This window comes from Colletotrichum truncatum, assembly GCF_014235925.2.
Source record: "Colletotrichum truncatum strain CMES1059 chromosome Unknown Contig_0001, whole genome shotgun sequence".
NCBI classification, from domain to species: Eukaryota; Fungi; Ascomycota; class Sordariomycetes; order Glomerellales; family Glomerellaceae; genus Colletotrichum; species Colletotrichum truncatum.
This window is the reverse complement of record NW_027222398.1, coordinates 8,839,509-8,858,940: the sequence shown is the minus strand read 5'-3', so window position 1 is coordinate 8,858,940 and position 19,432 is coordinate 8,839,509. Positions and strand designations below refer to the sequence as shown.

The 19,432-nt window shown below is 50.6% G+C and overlaps 6 protein-coding genes across 6 annotated transcripts; 4 read left to right on the top strand and 2 right to left on the bottom strand.

Moving 5' to 3' along the window:
* Positions 1 to 3,745: 3,745 nt before the first annotated feature.
* CTRU02_202442 (uncharacterized protein) lies at positions 3,746 to 6,460 on the top strand (the record flags this gene model as incomplete). Its single annotated transcript, XM_070204041.1, has 1 exon — positions 3,746 to 6,460. The coding sequence occupies one exon, from the start codon at positions 3,746 to 3,748 to the stop codon at positions 6,458 to 6,460; it is 2,715 nt and encodes a 904-aa protein (XP_070062623.1).
* Positions 6,461 to 7,192: 732 nt separating this feature from the next.
* On the top strand, positions 7,193 to 7,819 carry CTRU02_202441 (uncharacterized protein; the record flags this gene model as incomplete). The annotated part of the gene is made up of 1 exon (XM_036719854.1): positions 7,193 to 7,819. The coding sequence occupies one exon, from the start codon at positions 7,193 to 7,195 to the stop codon at positions 7,817 to 7,819; it is 627 nt and encodes a 208-aa protein (XP_036588556.1).
* A 1,098-nt stretch (positions 7,820 to 8,917) lies between these two features.
* CTRU02_202440 (ribose 5-phosphate isomerase a) lies at positions 8,918 to 9,834 on the top strand (the record flags this gene model as incomplete). The annotated part of the gene is made up of 2 exons (XM_036719853.2): positions 8,918 to 9,323; positions 9,386 to 9,834. The coding sequence occupies 2 exons, from the start codon at positions 8,918 to 8,920 to the stop codon at positions 9,832 to 9,834; spliced, it is 855 nt and encodes a 284-aa protein (XP_036588555.2).
* A 362-nt stretch (positions 9,835 to 10,196) lies between these two features.
* CTRU02_202439 (FAD binding domain-containing protein) lies at positions 10,197 to 11,818 on the bottom strand (the record flags this gene model as incomplete). The annotated part of the gene is made up of 2 exons (XM_070204040.1): positions 10,197 to 10,689; positions 10,749 to 11,818. The coding sequence occupies 2 exons, from the start codon at positions 11,816 to 11,818 to the stop codon at positions 10,197 to 10,199; spliced, it is 1,563 nt and encodes a 520-aa protein (XP_070062622.1).
* Positions 11,819 to 12,489: 671 nt separating this feature from the next.
* On the top strand, positions 12,490 to 14,023 carry CTRU02_202438 (uncharacterized protein; the record flags this gene model as incomplete). The annotated part of the gene is made up of 5 exons (XM_036719851.1): positions 12,490 to 12,525; positions 12,680 to 12,995; positions 13,083 to 13,244; positions 13,307 to 13,393; positions 13,491 to 14,023. 5 exons carry the CDS (start codon positions 12,490 to 12,492, stop codon positions 14,021 to 14,023), a joined length of 1,134 nt encoding a protein of 377 aa, XP_036588553.1.
* Positions 14,024 to 16,349: 2,326 nt separating this feature from the next.
* CTRU02_202437 (major facilitator superfamily transporter) lies at positions 16,350 to 18,189 on the bottom strand (the record flags this gene model as incomplete). The annotated part of the gene is made up of 3 exons (XM_036719850.1): positions 16,350 to 16,660; positions 16,731 to 17,762; positions 17,826 to 18,189. 3 exons carry the CDS (start codon positions 18,187 to 18,189, stop codon positions 16,350 to 16,352), a joined length of 1,707 nt encoding a protein of 568 aa, XP_036588552.1.
* Positions 18,190 to 19,432: the final 1,243 nt, after the last annotated feature.

Genomic DNA, 19,432 nt, shown 5'->3' with positions numbered 1-19,432 from the left:
CAAAGTTTATAGTGAATTGTGTCAAAGATGCTGAGAAAACAAGACCAATCTTGGCAAGTTCTGGATCGCCAGACGTTTATGTATTTAAGATCGGGACTGGCAATGCTGCCGTAACAAGATCATATAAACAAGGTGGTATAGCTCGTCTCGGGATGCAACACCGGCGCCCACTACACGGTGGGGGCCGCTTTACATGGCTCCGGGGCAGTGTCCGATTGAGCCTGGCAAGAAGACCTCGTACGGCGGCAGTACATGACCAACCCGGGGTCCCTCTTAAGGTGTGTGCTCCTTCGGCAAATACGTTAGACTTTTGATATGCAAGCAGATCTATTCCCAATTCTATGGCTACCAGCTGACCGTTTCAGTTGTCATCCATTTGACATCCGCGTTGGGTGTGTTGGTGCCAAGGATCTCATGGCACGAACAGATGGGGGAGCTACGTGGCCGGCGGAAGCAAGTGTGCATCCGCTGCAACGCGATTAGCTGGTCAGACGTTCATGAACTACATGTTACGGCGTTGGATTTCCTGGGAAAACAAAGATGCACAGCCCATTATCCAGGTTCAGTTATAGCCCTGGATGGTCTATAGTCGATGAGTTCGTGCATTGCGGGACGGGTTGTCACTATTGTTTCTAAGCGCTGACGGAATTTAGCCCTGAGCTTTATTCAACACGGACCCTAAAACGTCAAACAATTAACAGTAAAGGAGGGCTGGCTCCCCTGTTTTAACGAGGGGGGTGGTCTGCTGTTATATATGGAATCCTTGGCCTCGAAACAAATTGCGATTGGCTCTTGAAAGCTGTCAGTGCAAAGTATGATAGTGAGAATCGCATACTTCCGAAATGGCTTTTTGGACCCAATCGGAAGATGGTGGGATGCCGATGCTACGCTGGGATAGACCTGTGAGAGCATTCTAATTCCGAAATGATAGTCTCTTTCAAAGCAATGATTCATTGGCGTAGTAATCATGACCTCCTACTTACACACAGATCCCGTTCTGACACATGAAAGTCATCCTGTAAGGCTGGACGACAGGCCTGTCAACGGTCCCAGACGGATAAAAGTGGCTCTTTGCTGGAAATCCTGAAATGCGATTCGCTCCTGAAAACTGCCCTCAGCCACCTTAGCCGCATGACTCGAGACGTCTAGTAGGGATAATTCCCCTGCATTGTCACATTCTGCAATGATCAATGGACCACACTCGTCGAACGTCAACTCCTAGATCTTAGCTTCTTGAAAAATGCATACTACAGTATAATGATGGCGATTGATGCGACTAATGCCACAATTAAGGCGGTCATAGCGGCCACGTCGCATGCTACCAATCCGATGATCAACGATAGAGGAGGCCTCTCCTCCACTGCCCTAGGCTAAGCCTAGGGACCCTGAGAAGATCTTCAGCCAAAAGTAGCAATACCTCCTTCCAAGGACCGATCTTAGCGGTATGTGTTTTGTTTGGTGATGTTGAAGTGGCAGGTCCAGTTCGGCTGTACCATATCCGTTTATTGCCCTTGTCAACTTCGTTTGACTAGAACGACGCCAAGTCGCGGATTTGCAGTTTGGTATTGGCTCGACACAAAGTCGTCACTCCATGAAAGTACGGTGGCTGAACCCGGGGTTTGCTTGTCCCGGTATCGCCATCACCGACGTCGTCCGGAGAGGCATCCGTGCCAATCACTGACAGCACTGGTATGATGTCCAAAATCACACCAAGGGGCTTGCCGTTTCAAACTTAGGCGACCGCCAAACATTTCCATGGGGAATTCAAACCATATCAACAAGCACAAGATTAGCCCAGGGGTTCAGCTCAAGGGAGATCTGGAACGCAAGGCGCCTGCACCTTGCTCAAAACGAATATGATCATTGACATGAATTTGACACCTTGATATTGCGTTTCAATGCGACGCCACAAAAGAGGGTTACAAGCTAGCACACCAGCCATAAGCATAACCCAATAATCATAGAGTCACTGACATCGCATGCTGATGTGATGTAGTTTGACGACCAAAGCTGCCATTTGGCAATTAACTCAACTTTTGGGCTTGAGGAGAGGATGTTCCCAATTCCCAGACCAGCATGTGTCTGAATATAAGGTTGAAGATCAGTTAATCCTGGGAGAAGTCGCATTTCATGTTACTTTCGGTATCGTGAAGTAAACTAAAAACAAGATCTACCTAGTTATGGATAACACAGACTACCACACGTGGCATAACTCCCAGATAAATTAGCGCCTACAGTCCAATGGTCAACGACACCGTAACCAGGCGCTTGGGTCGTTTCACTATCCAAAGATTAAATGTCTGTCTAAAATATCATGTTTAAAATTCACCTTAACCTTTTTGTGATTTCATCTCAGCTAGGACATAGTGTCCCTAGGTGGTTAACCACGATAATAATGGGAAGCTGAGAGGTTCAATCAAAAAGCTGACGAGGGAACAAATATGAAATCATGTCAAAATTGATGGAAAGTTCGGCAGAACATATTGCTGGCCAGATTTACACGGTCTTACACCGAAACAGAGCTCTGTAAAAGTTGGGTGGATGTTTGACTAGTATCAGGTTTACCGACGATCATCAAAAACTATCATTAGATAGAAGGTATTGAATGCAAAGTTCCGACTTAAGAGACCCTCATTCAAAGCTAACGCTACGGGATAGGTGCTCGTTTTTCATTGTATACCACTCTACAAAATCGATTAGTTTGGGCTACTTATCGCCACACTAATTGTTGCGATAGTTGGAATACGGAGTCGTGTGGCACTTCCAGCCACACGCCCGCCAGGCTGAGAGGCCCAAGCCTCCCAGACCCACGTGACAGGCCAAGGGGGAATATCCCCACCTTCTAGTCAACAACACCACTTTCAACAATCATGAACCATCGATTAGAACCAATTTACTGTTATTTGTTATTGACGAACGGAATTCCGTTTCACCCCCTGTTTCACCCCCTGTGAAACCTACACTGATCAGTGGTAAACCTCACAGTTGCCATTAATTTGGTTAACTTCACAATTACCACTCTGCTACGGACAAACCGCAGATCAGCAAGGTCAACACCAGAAGAGACGACTTCTTGAACTGGATACCCAAGCCCAGGTAAAAGTAGGGATTTCGTGCTAACGAGAGAAGAAGCGAGAGTAACTGGGATCTACGGAAACCAGCAGAAGAAAGCTTCTTTTCCTCGAATCTACCAGCAATCCGATTATTCGAGTAACCTAGGGACTGCTACGCTCACCCTAGGCGGGATAAGGTTAATCGCAGCCAATTATCGCTGGCAAGAGCGTTCCATCACGCGTTTTCAATCACCAGAAGAAGAGACCTACCGAATCGACGGTCCTCCAACCTCTTCACGCCACAAGGGCGAAGATTCACGAATCCCACAAGGGACAACAACTTCCCCAACTACAACTATCCCCCACGCGCGGTGCCAATCACGAGGCGCCCGCTAGTTTCTCAATAAATCCCCAGACGAGGTGCCAACCGCGAGGCGCCTGCCACAAGAGACCTCCCTACCAGAAGAAGAACACGCCGAAAGGCGAGCGGAGACTACCGGCGGTAATCCGCCTATACAGCTATACGTATACGCCTCCGAGGCTGCGGCTTAGGAGAAACGCACGTGGTTGTGGGCGTCATAAGGCCAACTGTCCGCTAGATTCTAAACTTCCCAACAGTGAGGAGCGAAGCCCGAAGCGAGAAAGAGAGATTCACGAGAGAATCTACGAAGTAATCCTTTTATACTGTCAGAATGGAGCGAAATTCACGAGAAGGATCGCCCGCGAGCGGCGTCACTGCCAAAAGCCAATCAACAGTCCCCATCCCACAGAGAATCGAAAGTATGATCGATCCAGCAGTATGGGGCAACTGGGCAATCGACCTTACAAACGCTAGCCCACAGCAACTGGGTTCCTATATGGGTTTCCTACTTGAGACCTATGAGAAGAGGAATCTCACGGGCCTCGAGCTATGGAACGAAGTTTCTCCCGATTTCGCCGACTGGTCAGAAGAAGACTTCCAGAACGTACCTCCCCCAATCCTACGATTCTTCAGAGACCATTTAATCGGTAACGGCGTCTACGTCGAAATGGATGGCAAGAAAATCTCGAAAAACGTGGCATTAGCCCTCAAAAAGGAAGAATTCCACTACTGGTCACCCCAAGAACTCGAACAAGGCGTCAAGAGATATCGCAACCTGAAGGCTCTGATAAAAGACCCCGAATTCCACGAAGAGATCACGAGACCGGCAACAGTAGCCAACAGCACAGGAGGAAGAGTCGAACCAACCCTACAGCCACCTCCTCCACAAGAACAACAACAGTGGCAACTACCGTACCGACCGCCACATCCCACGGTCTCTCCGTTAACAGACTTCCAACCATACGAGTCAACAGACCGTATCGGAAAGCAATTAACAGAATTCGCGAAACTATACCCCGACGATATGAAATACAGCGGCGATATGTACGATGTACGCGAAAAGAAGGGCTGGACCGGACCGTTTACTTTAGCAGCCATAAACGGCGAAACCTGTACTGTCGATACGCCACGTGGTCCGAAGACCTTCCGGTCTACCGTAGTCAAACCATACTACGAAGATCCCGATCAACCACCTAATTCCATCGCCGCGCCAGAAGAAGAAGAACCCGAAGCTAAGATACCGCAGCAGGAAGTAGTACGCGACGAAATTATCGTCGCCGGCGGAGGCAGTGAACCGGACGAACCGCAAGAGGCACCGGAGCCACCGAGAAGACGCCCGGGCAGACCCCGGAAGAGACCACTGCCAATCGCCCACTTCACAGAGGAATTCAACGATGACCCGGATTATCAACAAATATTCCTATCGATTAAGGAGCAAGCAGACGAAGAATTGGCAATCAAACTACGACGAGAAGGTGTTATTACTACACCAGGCGAACCGTTCGAACAGTCAACTAAACAAGAGATCAACAGCCTCATCGCTAGAGGAGTGTTCAAATTCACCCAGTTCAATAAGAGAAGGCACCAGAACGTACGAATCTTCCGATCTCGTATCGTCAACGAAGTCAAGGGTAAAACAACCGAACCCTACGAGAAATCGAGACTTGTAATACAGGGTTACGCCGACGATGGCAAGAAGGCTATATTGACCCAATCGCCAACGATTCAGCGGGCGAGTCAACGGCTAATTCTGTCAATTACCCCGTCACTCCTACGAGAAGGGAAACAACTATGGCTTCGAGATATCACACAAGCCTACGTTCAATCCTCCACAAGGCTCAATCGTACTATTCTCGCCTACCCACCGAAGCAAATTCAAGACCAGTACCCAAAAGGGACCATTATGGAGGTTGTGAAGCCTCTGTACGGAATCGCAGAAGCTGGAACCCACTGGTGGGCAACGTATCACAAGCATCACAGAGAGAATCTCCAGATGGTTACTTCTTCGTACGATCCATGCCTATTGATCTCATCTACCGAAAATCCACACTTTGGCTGTATCGGCATGCAAACCGACGATACCCTCGGTTTGTCAGACAAGGCGTTCTCACAATTAGAAGACGAACAGTTAGAAAAAGCGGCTTTTACGGCAAAAGCGAAGAATATCCTCACAATTGACGAACCCCTCCAATTCAACGGAGGGATAATCGCGCTGTCAACCGACAATTCGATCAATTTGAGGCAAAAGGGACAAGCCAAGAAGTTACGATGTATTGAGACTACTGAACCCAACCCAAAACAGCAATATGTCGAACAACGCGCCAGAGGGGCGTACATCGCGTCAATTTGCCAACCCGAGGCCTGTTTCGATTTATCCACTGCTGCCCAACACCAAGACCCCTCGCCAGAAGCGATAAAAGCACTGAATCAACGGATTCGATGGCAAATAGAATCGCCTAACCGAGGAATAACGTTTATCCCACTCGACCTTACAACAGCCAAGCTATTCGTTTTCGTTGACGGGTCGTTCGCTAATAACCACGACCTCTCCTCCCAATTAGGGTTTCTGATCATCCTAGCCAACGACACTTCCTCTGACAGCAACAACGGAGAATTCACGATTCACGGTAACCTCGTTCATTACAGCTCTACGAAGAGTAAACGAGTCACCCGCAGCGTATTAGCGTCAGAGATCTACGGGATGGTCGCTGGCGTCGATATGGCCTACGCCCTCGCCACAACCCTGGCGACAATCACTGACCACCTCAACCTACCAACGATTCAGACAGTTGTCTGTACCGATTCTTATTCGCTGTACGAGTGTCTCGTGAAGCTGGGCACTACCAAAGAAAAGCGACTCATGATCGATATCATGGCGTTGAGACAATCGTACGAAAGACGAGAACTACAAGAAATTCGTTGGATTAACGGCGAAGACAACCCTGCTGATGCCCTCACGAAGAGCAAACCAAATCGAGCCCTCGAGAGATTCGTTGATAGCAACACGATAACGATACGTATGGAGGGATGGGTAACAAGACCGTAACTACGGGAGAAAGTAGGGATAGGAGGCCGAATTGACGAGGAGACGGAACTGTATAGGGACAACGTATTCCAACCGCTTCAACACCATAAAAAGAGAGTTTCCAGTGTTGCGATAGTTGGAATACGGAGTCGTGTGGCACTTCCAGCCACACGCCCGCCAGGCTGAGAGGCCCAAGCCTCCCAGACCCACGTGACAGGCCAAGGGGGAATATCCCCACCTTCTAGTCAACAACACCACTTTCAACAATCATGAACCATCGATTAGAACCAATTTACTGTTATTTGTTATTGACGAACGGAATTCCGTTTCACCCCCTGTTTCACCCCCTGTGAAACCTACACTAATCTTGAAGCGGATTTCCATCCATTCCATTTTTTTTTTTTCTTTTTTAATATTTATGAGGAAGTTACTTCGCCAAATCTTCTCTTCATCAACCAAAGTCTTCATTTCAAAGTTACTGAACATATTGGCTTATGAGTCGACATTTCTGGAGGTTGTCAATGGCTAAAACTGTCTTAGTGCCACTTCATCTGATATATGCGAAATGTACCTTGACGGGCATATTTTGAGTCACTTCTGGACAGCGTGACTCACAATGTCTGGCCTAAGCTTATCTGTCAAAAAGCAGAAGAAAATCCAACGATTTAAACGAAAAAGAAAACTGAAATTTGTTTGTACTCATCGTATCTTCAGCGCAGATTCCCATCTGCAAGGCAATTGATTAACATCAAGATGACGGACAAGTCAGGCTCTCGGCCCCTTCCAATAATTTACATCAATGGCTTTCCAGGAACGGGCAAGCTCACCATCGCTCAGATTATCTCAGGCGACAGCTCTAGAATGCTAAAGCTCGTGCACAACCACCTCCTCATCAACCCAGTAGAAGCCGTGTTACAAAGGGAACAGCCAGGTTATCATACTCTCCGTCGCAGAATCCGCTCAGCAGTCTTCGACTCGCTGATACACGAGCGAGCCACCCATGCAAGCGCTTACATCTTTACGGACGCACAAACTGATTTTGAAAACGGTCCTGCGGTTTGTCAAGAATACGAGCGGTGCGCCTCTGAAAGAGGCTGCGACTTCGTTCCGATAATACTGCATTGCGACGAGGAAACCAACCTGCAAAGGCTCGTTGAAAGTGACAGGGCAGCCCAGGGCAAGCTCATAGACGCAGAGCTGCTGAAGAAGTTTCGCGCGGGACCAGACCTCTATGGATTTGACAACAACCCGTCTCAACTCCGTCTAGACGTGTCGAATCTTTCGCCGGAAGCAGCAGCAGCAGAAATCCTGTCTCACCTATCGAAAGTCTGTCCTGAGCTCAAAGAGCATTATCAGAAACCGAAAAGTACACAAAGTTAGTTGTTGCATGTTGGTCAAACATCAAAACAGCTAGTGAGCAGTCTAGTTGCGTATGCATATGTATGCCAGCACGAGAGGCCGTGAAAGACATGAAATGTAAGCCCTCCTTAATCTTAGAGACGGGCCTCGCTATTATGCTCGGTTCCTAGGGGAGGCTCCGTTACAGATCTATGCAGTATGAGTTGTATATACCTTACCCAAAGCACACAGGCTTCTAAGCATGGCTACAGTAGTTCAAAAAAGTGACGTCGTTCCAGAAACCAGTTTCTCATTTGCCGCGGTGCCCGCGAGGAGTTTCCCTGTTACCCATCACCTACAAACTTTTCCTTGGTCCACTGGAGGTCCACCGGCAGCACGCCGGTGGCTCCCGGCGCATTCGCAGGGCACCCGAAGTCTCGGTTTGATTCGGCGCTTCCGTCCTGAGACAACGTCCGAGTAGATCAAGGGCATTGAAATGGTGGGTTCTGCGTCCCTGGAAAACTCGGGTTATACGTCATATGTGGAGTGAAGAAGTGGTCCTGACATCTGCAGTAAGAAAAAAAGAAAAAAAAAAAACGTCCCGCGACCGGTAAGGAGGGGTCATCCGGTGAATTCATCCTCACCGAGTCTCACCGAAGGTTCTGCTCTCAAATGGGCAGTATGTATTCAGCTTTGTAGGCGGCGAAACTTACTACAAAATAGAAAATTCCCCATTTTCTGACAGAAATGAACGCCTTCATTCTTGTAAGCAATTCCAGTGCATTTGTGGCTTGCAAAGTGTACCGTCCTCGTCTCGAGGTACCGGGAGCGGAAGCGGACACCATCTGCCGCCAGCCGGCAGCACCCGAATCGGGATCCACCCTCCGGTGCGACTCATGAGTAAGCCCGGTCGCCGGAAGAGCAGTTTATGGCTCATCCCACTATAACACCACCACCCCATCTCCGAACCCTCTTCTCCCGCCGCCCCCCATGTTTTGGACCTGCAGGAACGCATCTTTATTAATAAGATCAACAGCCTCGTCTCTCCGTTCATCGTCCTCATCCACACCTTCACTCCTTTCACGCACTTTCAACTTCACCTCACCCCGCACCTCTCCGTCAAAAGTCTATCTCCGCGCAATGTCTTCAGCAGTTTCCCTCGTCGAGTCGGCCAAGAAGGCCGCGGCTTACCGCGCCGTCGATGAGCACCTCGACCCCTCCGCGCGCTACGTCGGTATCGGCTCCGGCAGCACCGTCGTCTACGTCGTCGATGCCATCGCCGCAAAGGGCCCCGCCTTCTGGTCCAACATGACCTTCCTCCCTACTGGAAGCCAGTCCAAGGGTTTGATCCGCGCTGCCGGTCTGCGCCTGTGCAACCTCGATGAGAGACCCATTGGCCCCGACGGCAAGCTCGTCCCTCTTGACGTTGCGTTTGACGGCGCCGACGAGGTTGACGCCAACCTCAACTGCATCAAGGGCGGCGGTGCCTGCTTGTTGCAGGAGAAGCTGGTCGCCATTGCTGCTAAGAAGTTTGTCGTTGTCGCTGGTGAGTTTTTTTCCCCTCTCCATATATCTATGTAAATGAACAGAACTCTGACAAGGTGGCAGACTACCGTAAGCTTTCTCAAAGGCTTCTCACCAACTGGAAGGCAATCCCCATTGAGGTCCTTCCCATGTCCGCACCCGACGTGCTGGACCGCTTGACCGATCTCGGCTCCGTCAAGCCCCTCGTCCGCCCTGGAGCCCCCGCCAAGGCTGGTGAGGCTGTCACTGACAACGGCATGTGGATCATCGATGCGCCCTTCCCCCAGCTCCTCTTGCCCGAGGATCTCACGGATAGCGCCGCTCAGGCCGCCGGCCGCAATGCCGCTGGCGCGTGGGAGGTCTCGGCGCTGGCCAAGGAGCTGCTTCTGATCCCTGGTATCGTGGAAATTGGCATCTTCCACGGCGTCAACGGGCTTCAGGCGGCCCAGGCTGGCAAGTTCGGCCTCGCACAGAAGCCAGTTGCCGCCTACTTTGGAATGGAAGACGGCAGTGTGAAGCTTGCCAGCGCATAGATGATGTCTTTTTGATTTAGAGCGAATTTGATAATAATAAAAGGAGTTCAAAAGGGCATACCTGCGACCGAATGCTATGGAAATCAGATTGGGCAAGCCCTTTCAAGCGCAAAAAAAAAACATATATCAGTGACAGTAGTTCACGACAACTAGAGGCAGCTAACCTACTCCTGGCTACAGCTTGGAAACCGGAAAACTTTATTACGATTATCATTGAGGTATGTATCATACCGTAGCTAAATACAGGGATGCTACTTCCAGCCAGATTTATTTACAGAGCTGGTCGTCGCCGCGATAGCAGGGATCAGCATCCCATTGTTTGCTCGCGATTCAAACCATCATCCGTCATTAGTTCCGAAATATCAAGCGTCGAGAACCTTCCAGCCTCCGGTCAAGAGGTTGGTATAGATTCTCAAAGGATCATACTTGAATCGAATGGCCTTGAGCCTCGCGAGGTTCGCCGCAGGGTAGCTCTGGAAGACGCGCTGGCCCTTACCCGCATCGTTCAAGTACAGGTAGCCACCAGCAACGCCCTTGGCTTCCAAAGAAGCCTCAATTTCAGCCGTGATGCTTTCAGCGAAACTACGAGCCGCCTCGTCGTCCTTGGCGTCTTGCCACGACAGGTTCTCAACGACCCAGAAGTAAGGCGCCTTGGCAGGGTCAACACCCTGGGGGTTGGGTCCGCCCCTGCGGATGCCTTGCTGGATGAATTCTTTGGTGATGGGTTGGAAGGTGATGGAAGCCGACAATCCAACAATGCTGGCAAGCTTGGAGTTGGCGGCCGCGATGAAGGTGTTATGGACGAGGTCGACGGCTTCGCGGTTGACTACCAACGACAAGACACGGAAGCTATGTATGGCGTCAGTCCAGAGTTTCTTTTCGAAGCATTGCTATGCGGTATGAGGGTAACTTACTCTTGACGAAGACCAGTGGGCTGGAGAGCATCAACGGCGCTCACATACTCAGCTAGGGGTTGCAGAGCGGACGTGTCGGCAACAGGTGTAAGAGCGGGTGCTGTAAAGTTCTCGAATGCCGTGGCGGGCGCGGTCTCGGAGTCGTAGAATCTAGCCGCAGCGTAGGCGGTAAGGTTGTACGATGGGTACGTCAGGATGGTTGGGATGATGGCCGCCTTTCCATCAGCGGAACCGTACTTGCCAAAGTTGTACACGGCGTCGAGATACTTGTCGCTGTCGGTTTGAGCGTACTGCGAAATACCAACCCAGACCTTGGTTGAAGGGACAGTCTTGAGGTCGAAGCGAGTGACGATGGCAAAGGAGTTGCCGCCACCCTTGAGTGCCCAGTACAGGTCCGAGAAGGCATTGGTAGCAGTGGCCTCAACGACAAGACCGCTTGCAAGAACAGCTTGGTAACGTACAACGTTGTCGGCAGCAAAGCCATACTGGTTTGAGTGGAATGAAATACCACCTCCAAGCAACAAACCCGAGACGCCGACACCGCCAATACGGCCACCGACTGCAGCGAGGTTGTAGGTCTGGAGGTAGGAGTACACGTCTCTCCACCTGTTACCGGCGCCAACCGAGACAGTAGCCTTATCATTTGACACAGACAGTGTGTTCAGGTTCGAGGTCGAAAGCAGAACACCAGAGGAGCCAATGTTGTTGTAGCCAAGCACCGGCATGTGGCCGCCACTGCGGACCGCAAACTTGGTCAGACTCAAAGTCAAGGTCGTGATGGCGAAGGAGACCTGTTGGGCATTCTTGGGGACAAAGACGCATGCTGGGGTATTGTAGGCGGTAGCCGACCAATACTGCGTCTGAGTCTCAAAGGCGTAGCCATCGGAGCCAGCGAAGAACGTCAGATCGGGGTACTTCTTGCTCAGAAGCGAGCAAGCGATCTTCTCTGAACCGGCAAGACTGGCAACGGCTGAGGAGGATGCAGCCACTTCGTCAGCGGCAACACCCGGGAACGAAGCACAAGCTGCAATGGCCAACAGCTGGGCTGTGAGGGACGAAACCTGAACCATGATGACCGACGCACTTGGCAGAGAGGATTCAAGGAAGATGTAACAGACAACCCAGGCAGTGGCGGTCGAGGGAAAGTTTATCTTTCATTCTCCTCCCATTCATATGTTGGAGTCGAGTCTCGCCGTGGCGATGAAATATATTAAATTTCGCAACCGATCCAGGGCCCCATGGACCTGCAGAAATCCTTTAGCGAAGTATGTCAGTAACCGTTGCAACATGCAGTAGTGCTTCACTTGGAAGCCATCTCATTGGTGCGGCATGAATTTTCGCAGACCCGAGATGAGATGTTGGTGTTGGTGGCAAACCCCAGTCGCAACCCTGGCACCCCACGCTTGATTTGGCTAGCACCGTTATCACAAAAGTGCAATTCCTACCCTCGTTCCAACTCTTCGTCCAGAGCCGTTCTATCCGCACGAAAATCATATTGCCATTCCTGTGAACCTGCATGGTACGAAACTGGTGGCGTTCCGGCGCAGGTATCTCGATCCAGCAAGTCGGTTCGGGAGTGTGGGGGTCGTAAAGGAGAAAGAGGAGGCATTTTGTGTATTTAGCTGTTGGACTGACCACTTTCAAGCTTTTCATGGGCCGCATTTCGGCATCATTGTGGAACGACATTGCTGTACCAGATATTACCGAGTCGCTGGAAGGTGGCTGTCAAACAACTGGCATCATGGCAGCGCCTGTTCTTGGCTTCACCGAAATAATGGTAGGAAACCCAAAGCATAATATGACTCCACTTCTCCGGAGGTCCCACCCGGCCGGGCACGTCCCGTGAGCCGCCGATCTCCTCAGTTTCGTGCCATTGTCTTCAGTGCATTGGCCATCACTCTCCACTCTCGCTAACGTATATCCCTTTTTAGGTGCTTATTTGGGTGTTGTGGGCAGCCGCCTTCGGCTTGACGATATTTCGCGGCAGCTTTCAGTGGATACTCCAGCGACGACTATACGCAGATGACTACTTCATCTTCGCCGGGCTTGTCTCGCTCACGGCCCTGTCCGCTGTTATTACGAGCTTGTTGCCGCAGTTTTATCTCGCGGGCGAGTATACTAAGGCGGCAGCCAAAGATCCCTTGACGCCTCTGCCTCTACCGATCGAGGAGTTCACTGCGAGGACAGTCACATCACTTAAATTGATGTTTTCCCAAATGTTACTGTTCTGGACGACTCTGTGGGCTGGTATGTTTCTCCGTTTCGATCTCTCGTCCCGAGTCTGGCGCAACTCAATTCGATCAAGGAGATAGCACTAACTATGGACTGGTTTAGCCAAGTTTTCGATCCTGTTCTTCGTTCGGCGGCTTGTCATTGGCTTGCCTAATTACATTAGGGCATGGTGGGCGTGCTTTACTGTCGTTCTGCTTCTCTATCTTGCCTGTATGCTCTCAAACTTCCTTACCTGCACACCTTTGACCAAGTATTGGAGCCCAAGTAAGTGGAGCAACCTCCAAAACCATCCAAGTGAACGAGTCATTGATATTGAGAGTGTGTAGCCGGGTGCAGTGCGCCAGAAGACCTTGTACGGGCGGATGCGTCTATCAAGTTCGCGACCAGTGCCGATGTTGTATCAGATCTGCTAAGTAGGTAGCCCCCTTCTCGTCTCTGCGTATCACTTGGCAACATTTCGTACATATTCGCGGTTTTTCGTAGCAACTGACATGCTCAATAACGAAATAGTCATGATCTTGCCTCTCAACTTGCTCCGGAAGCTCATTACGTCGCCGACACATAAGTTTGGGCTCGCAGTCCTGTTCTCCCTCGGCGCCATCATTATTGCATTTGCCCTTGTGCGGCTTGCCCAAGTCACAAAGGCTACAAGTGACTCAGCGAAAGATCCCACCACCGTGGCTAATGGTCCTGTGCTCCTTAGCATGTGGAGTCACATCGAATCCACTGTTAGCATTATCGTTGCCACATTACCTGCCTTCCGGTTTCTTCTTGGCAAGAACCGCAATGCTACAAAGCAGACGCCTTCGAAATATGTTGGGCAGACCATAGGCGGATCTGGAATGTCGGCGAAATCCAGGAAGTGGCAGAAAGGCGCGTTGCGCTTGAACGGCGGAGAAAGTGAAGGGTCGGGTTTGGGCAGCGAAACGGAGCTCAGACCAGTTCGAGGGATACAGAAGGACGTTGAGTACACAGTTGAAGAGGTCCCTGGAGTCTCTGTTGCAGATGAAAATAGACGGAGAACGCGTGAAATATTCACCTAGTATGGTAGGCATCACCAGATTGGCAGAAGAAAATTAGACAAGAATTGATGGCACCTCACTTTGCGCGCAACAGGAGGACAAGGCTGGTAGAAATCAAGCTGAACAGGTGAAAGCTAGGTTGGCAACGAGAAGGTGTACGGGTAAAGAATAATAGCTAGTACAAAAGTAGGGCAGGGAGCACTTCCTGCTACATCCATACATGTTGCGAGGTAGGTACGTCTAATGACATGTACTGGTTAGAAAGAGCAGGCAGACAATATTCAATTATTGAGGAAGGAGAGGGTCATCAAACTCTTTGTACAGACGCAGAGGCATTCTCCACCTTGGCTTTCCAACTACATTGTACTTTGCCTCTAATGAAAATGATGTCACGGTAACGACAGCAGTGAATCACGCCTTCAGCCTACAGCATTTGATCTGGAAACTCATTTCCAGATTTCTAGTATGGACATGGATGTTGATACAGACGTTCGACAAGGCGAAGCAGCTCACGCAAGCAGTGAAGACCCTATCCTAGCACCACACCTGACTGCAGTATGTCAACTTGCCGTAAATTTCATCCACGACTCCGGAACGTCGAAAAAGGACCTTGATGCCTTGGAAAGATTTCTCAGCGCTTCTCCACGTCGAATCGAGACTGAATATTTTATAGCCGACATCGAGGAACGACAGGCCTTAGCTGGGGACATACAAGAGGCAGCTTTCGAGGAAAACATTCGAAATTCGGACCTCAAGGCTGCCTTATGGGCCGGTTTAATGGTTGCCGACATCCATAAACTTCGCGAACTGCGAGATAAGGCCTGTGACGAGGGAAGCACTAACTTTAACCTGACGACATTTATAAAGACCTGCACCAGCACTCTCGTGGTTTTGATAGAAATGTGTAAGCATATCGTCGTTTCCTGTCTTTCCCATATTCCCGGATTGTCATCTACCACATCTGAACCTATTGGCTGTTTCAAATGGTATTGCGGGTGGTTGTTCTCTACTAATACGACACATTTATCAGTCCGCAACAAAGCTTCGACTTCTTTCAATCCGCAGCTTCAGAGATCGAAATCAGAAACAGTAAGTAGGCTTGCCCTTTTCGCACCAGACATATGTACAGAGATGGCTAGGGAGCATGCTGATCGCGATACCGATAGGAACGCGATAAACTTTGCATCATAACCAAAAAGGAGTTTGCCGAGAACATTCACATATTCCCACCTAATATCCAGAAACCGAGACCTGGCTTCGACACCTCTTTCCTGCGCTACATCATGCCCGACAACCAGGTCAACTGCCTGGACAAGCTCATAGATTATGCAGGGGGCTTTCCATCTCCCAAAAATGATATAGACAGAACGAACGCCATTTCCTTGGATCCTGTGCTTGGTCACCAGTGGGCCGAGGGCTATTTCGGACTATGCATGCACGGAACAGCAGAGATGACTGTCGAAGAGGTGCGATCGAAGCCGGAAGGCCGAGAGAGTCACAAGAGAAGAGCCGTTGCGGACGAGAAGACGATCGAGGGAATTAGTCTCGTATTTCGCTGGTTGGGACGGCAGAGAAGTATCCGACCTTTAGACCCAATGCCACTGGATGCCGACCCGAGGGAAACAAATTCTCACTACTCTTTATCACCCCTTTTCGGTTTCACAAAGATGGAAGCCGAAGGAATAGGATCCGTTGACTGGCTAGACCGATTTTCTCAGCCTATAGTCATAAACAACGTCAAAACGGGTCGCCCGATCGATGACGGAGAAGTCATTGAAATGTTTACGAACATACCCAGTCACGATCTGTTGGCCTTGCAGTAGGATGTAGTGCGAATGGTTAACCTCACTGGGGCCGACGGTACGTCTTATAGCAACGACTAATACTTCTTCGGATGCATCGGGTATTCTAAGAGGGAGGTCTTTCACAAGGAGGCGATAAAACTATAGATTATGTTCATAATTAGATTTGACTTCTTGATGGAACATTAACTTCATGTCACATTTGAAACAGGTACTTGTGGCAGGTCTTGGCGAATTATCTCTTCGTATTCCTTATTATATCAAGACATTCCCCTTCATAAGCCATCAAGAGTCGAGCTGGTCATGTTCGAGCGCATTTCATGAGGGTGGCTTTTAGCCCCCCTCCCCCCCAAAAAAACATATCCGTATAACGCCTTGGCTTTTTTGTATAAGCCTCCCATATTAGAGTCTATGATTTAGAAAAAGGAAATAAAAGAAATCCTCCAGCAGTATGGCGCATGGTATCTGGAAAAAACAGGTATCAAGCAGGCTGACAGCAAAAAAATGATGATCCAGTCTTTATCCTAATAGAGTTCCTTTTTTTCCTAAGCGGCACCAGCACCGGAAATCTTCTTGGTATTGAGCTTGCTCCACCTGGTGCCGAGGGAGACCAAGAAGGCGAAGCCCGCACCAGCAATGCTGATGGCGAAGGCGATCTTGAGGCCATCCATGTATGCGTGGACGACGCCGGGAACCTCGTCAGCCGGGAAGGCATTGCGAATTTCCGTGGCACCAGTGAGGGCAACAAGGCCCGGGTTGATGCCGGGGACGTACTCCACAACCTTCTTGAGGAGGGTGACGAGGAAGCCGGACTGAGCAGCCGCGACAAAGAAGGCTCCGCCGACGATTTGGAAAACTGAGCAAGGCAAATGTTAATAGAGGTTTCATGGAGGAATATGAGCAAATGAGTGAGACGTCGAACTTACAGAGGAGGATGGCGGTGGAGGGAGCGAGGTCAGACTCGCTTACCGTACCCTGGATAGCGATGATGGGAACCTGGAATGCTGCGCCCCAGCCGAGGCCGGCGAGAATTTGGTAGCCAATCCATTTGCCACTGCCGGTGCCGATGTCCAGGGTGTAAAGGAGACCGGCACTGACCGTCGCGATGGCGGCGCCGCCAACGAGGATAGGAGCGTAGATACCCGTAATGGAGATGGAAATACCCGAGCTGATTGTTGCAATGGTGACAGCAATGATGAGGGGGAGGTTACGCACACCAGACTCGGTAGGAGAAGTGTTGCCTACAGACTGGAAGTAGATGGGTAGGTAGTAAACAAGCACGAAGTAGGAGCCGCCAAAGAAGAAAGAGTAGGCGGAGGAGATGTAGACTGTGCGGTCGCTGATGAGACGAGGCGTGATCATAGCACGCTCACCCTGGTACCACTCAAGGACGCCGAATGTGATGATAATAAGACCGAAGCCGACAAACAGCCCGATGATGACCGAGGAATTCCATGCGTGGGTGTTGCCGCCCCATTGGAGGGCGAGGAGGAAGGAGATGGTAGCGCCCATGATAAGAGAGGTTCCGATCAGATCCATCTGGAGAATCTTTTCGCGCAAACTGGCTTTGACAGGCACTGCCTGGGGCGGGTTGCTAAAGAAGAAGAAGATGATGGCAGCACCAAGGCCTCCGATAGGGAGGTTGATGTAGAAACACCAGCGCCAGGAGACATGATCGGTGAAGGCGCCGCCGATGAGAGGACCGATGACAGAGGCGATACCGTAGGCGGCACCTATGATGCCGGTGAACGTGGGTCGCTTGTCTGGCGGGGCGGAGAAGCCGATGATAGTGTAGGCACCCGAACCAATGCCTGCTGCACCGACGCCGGCAATAGCACGGCCGACGATGAGCGCGATGGAGTTGGGTGCAACACCACAAATGAGACTGCCCACTTCAAAGATGAAGATAGATAGTAGGAAAGAGTATTTGAGCGAGAAGTACTTGAATGCTTTACCCCCTGTTCACGACATTGTTAGTTCCATGATGGCCTTAAAGAAGGGGCTTGCTTTCTGAAACGTACAGGTTGACTGGAATGCAGCGACAGTCATGAAGAAGGCGGATCCGTACCAGGACACTTGGTCCAGGCCCTTGAACTCGTCGGTGATTTTTGGGATAGCGGTTGCGACGATGGTCATGTCGAGGGCAATGAGGAAGATACTGAGGACAAGGGCAAAGACGATAAGCCCGAGAGCCATACCGGTAGGGTATTCGGCCTGGGTCTCCTGTGGTTGAACCGAACCGGCCTCTTCATCGGTGGCCGTGCCGGTCTCCTCCTTCTTCTCGATAGTTCCCTCCTCCGCTAACATGGATGGCGATGGTGTGGTTTCTTGGCCCTTCTCGCCCTTCTCGCGAGCAGCCACAAGGGTGCTGTGGGTAGATGTCATTGTGGCAGTGATGTTATGGACTTCTCAACGGTTGTCGTGTGAATAGGGTCAACTATGAATCGCAGTTCTGAACTGCTAGGGTTCTGGCAGAGTGTCCAGGCTTGTCGAGGATAAGGTTGAATGTCTCTGAAGTGCGTGCCACAAGATGGACCGAGATGAGAACCCGGGGGAAAGGACCAGGTCTCTTATGTATGTGAAGGGAAGACCATGGATAGAAAGTAGCAAATGTCGGATTTTAGGTAGCGTTGAGCCCGACCTGCCGCTCGGAGGAAGAAGAAGCCAGCAGACAGGTGCCCTGGCCCCGTTCTGGATGTAGTTGAACGCAGCGACAGGCTGACGACAGCCATCCCCGGGGTATCATCTTACACGAAGGAGGTATTCTGACGCGATAGCCCATCACGTATGGTGCCAGACTAAGCTTGTACCATGTTGCAATAGCATAACGTTACTGGCATGTAACGATCAGCCCAGTGCGATGGTGGGGGGACGTCGATGTACGAAGGATGCATTAGCTCCGGACGATACGACCCGCACGTGTATTTGGTGTTATCGGCACGCCATCATTTGTAAGCCCTATGATGAGTTTGCACCGAGACCAAGTATTAGATGAGCCTGAGTAGCGCCTATCAGCAACACTTTGGCGTTGCTGCTTGGTAACCAGAATAGCCAATCTCCGCCTGCGTGCCATGTGTGTGGTTGTAAAGGGCCTGTCGTTTTGCGACGCGCCGCACCTCTTCTCATTCTAACTTGCCCAATGGGTGTAGATCTGGAATGTTCCGAAAAGTCCGCATAGCCCACCCAGCGGGATTGGTGGTCTCTGCTACCCTGAGGCTCTCTCAAAGTCCACTCCCATGAGGCAGCAACTGCCAAGGCCGGATGGCTTATGGTACTTTGGCGTACCCCTGTCTGATGATGGTGCATATTGGTTGTCATGCAGGGTGCAGTACCGGCTCCGCCGAGTCGGTGGATGGAAAAAGGGATATTGTAATTCACGGTGGTATTTGGCGGAGTTTGCACAGAGGAGATAAGCGGATGGAGGGATTCGACCCGGCCCTAACGCGTACTTACGGCCAGCGATTGTAGCTTTTGGGGTCGTGAATCACTTCTTGTTGGTTTAGCTCCAGGTTTCATTCACGTCCGCTTAGGAAAGGTGCATACGGATAAGGCTGCGCTTGACGCCGCCACATCATTAGAACTGTCTGCGCCCGTCACATCCCATGCCCATGGTGTTTTGTTGATTTGT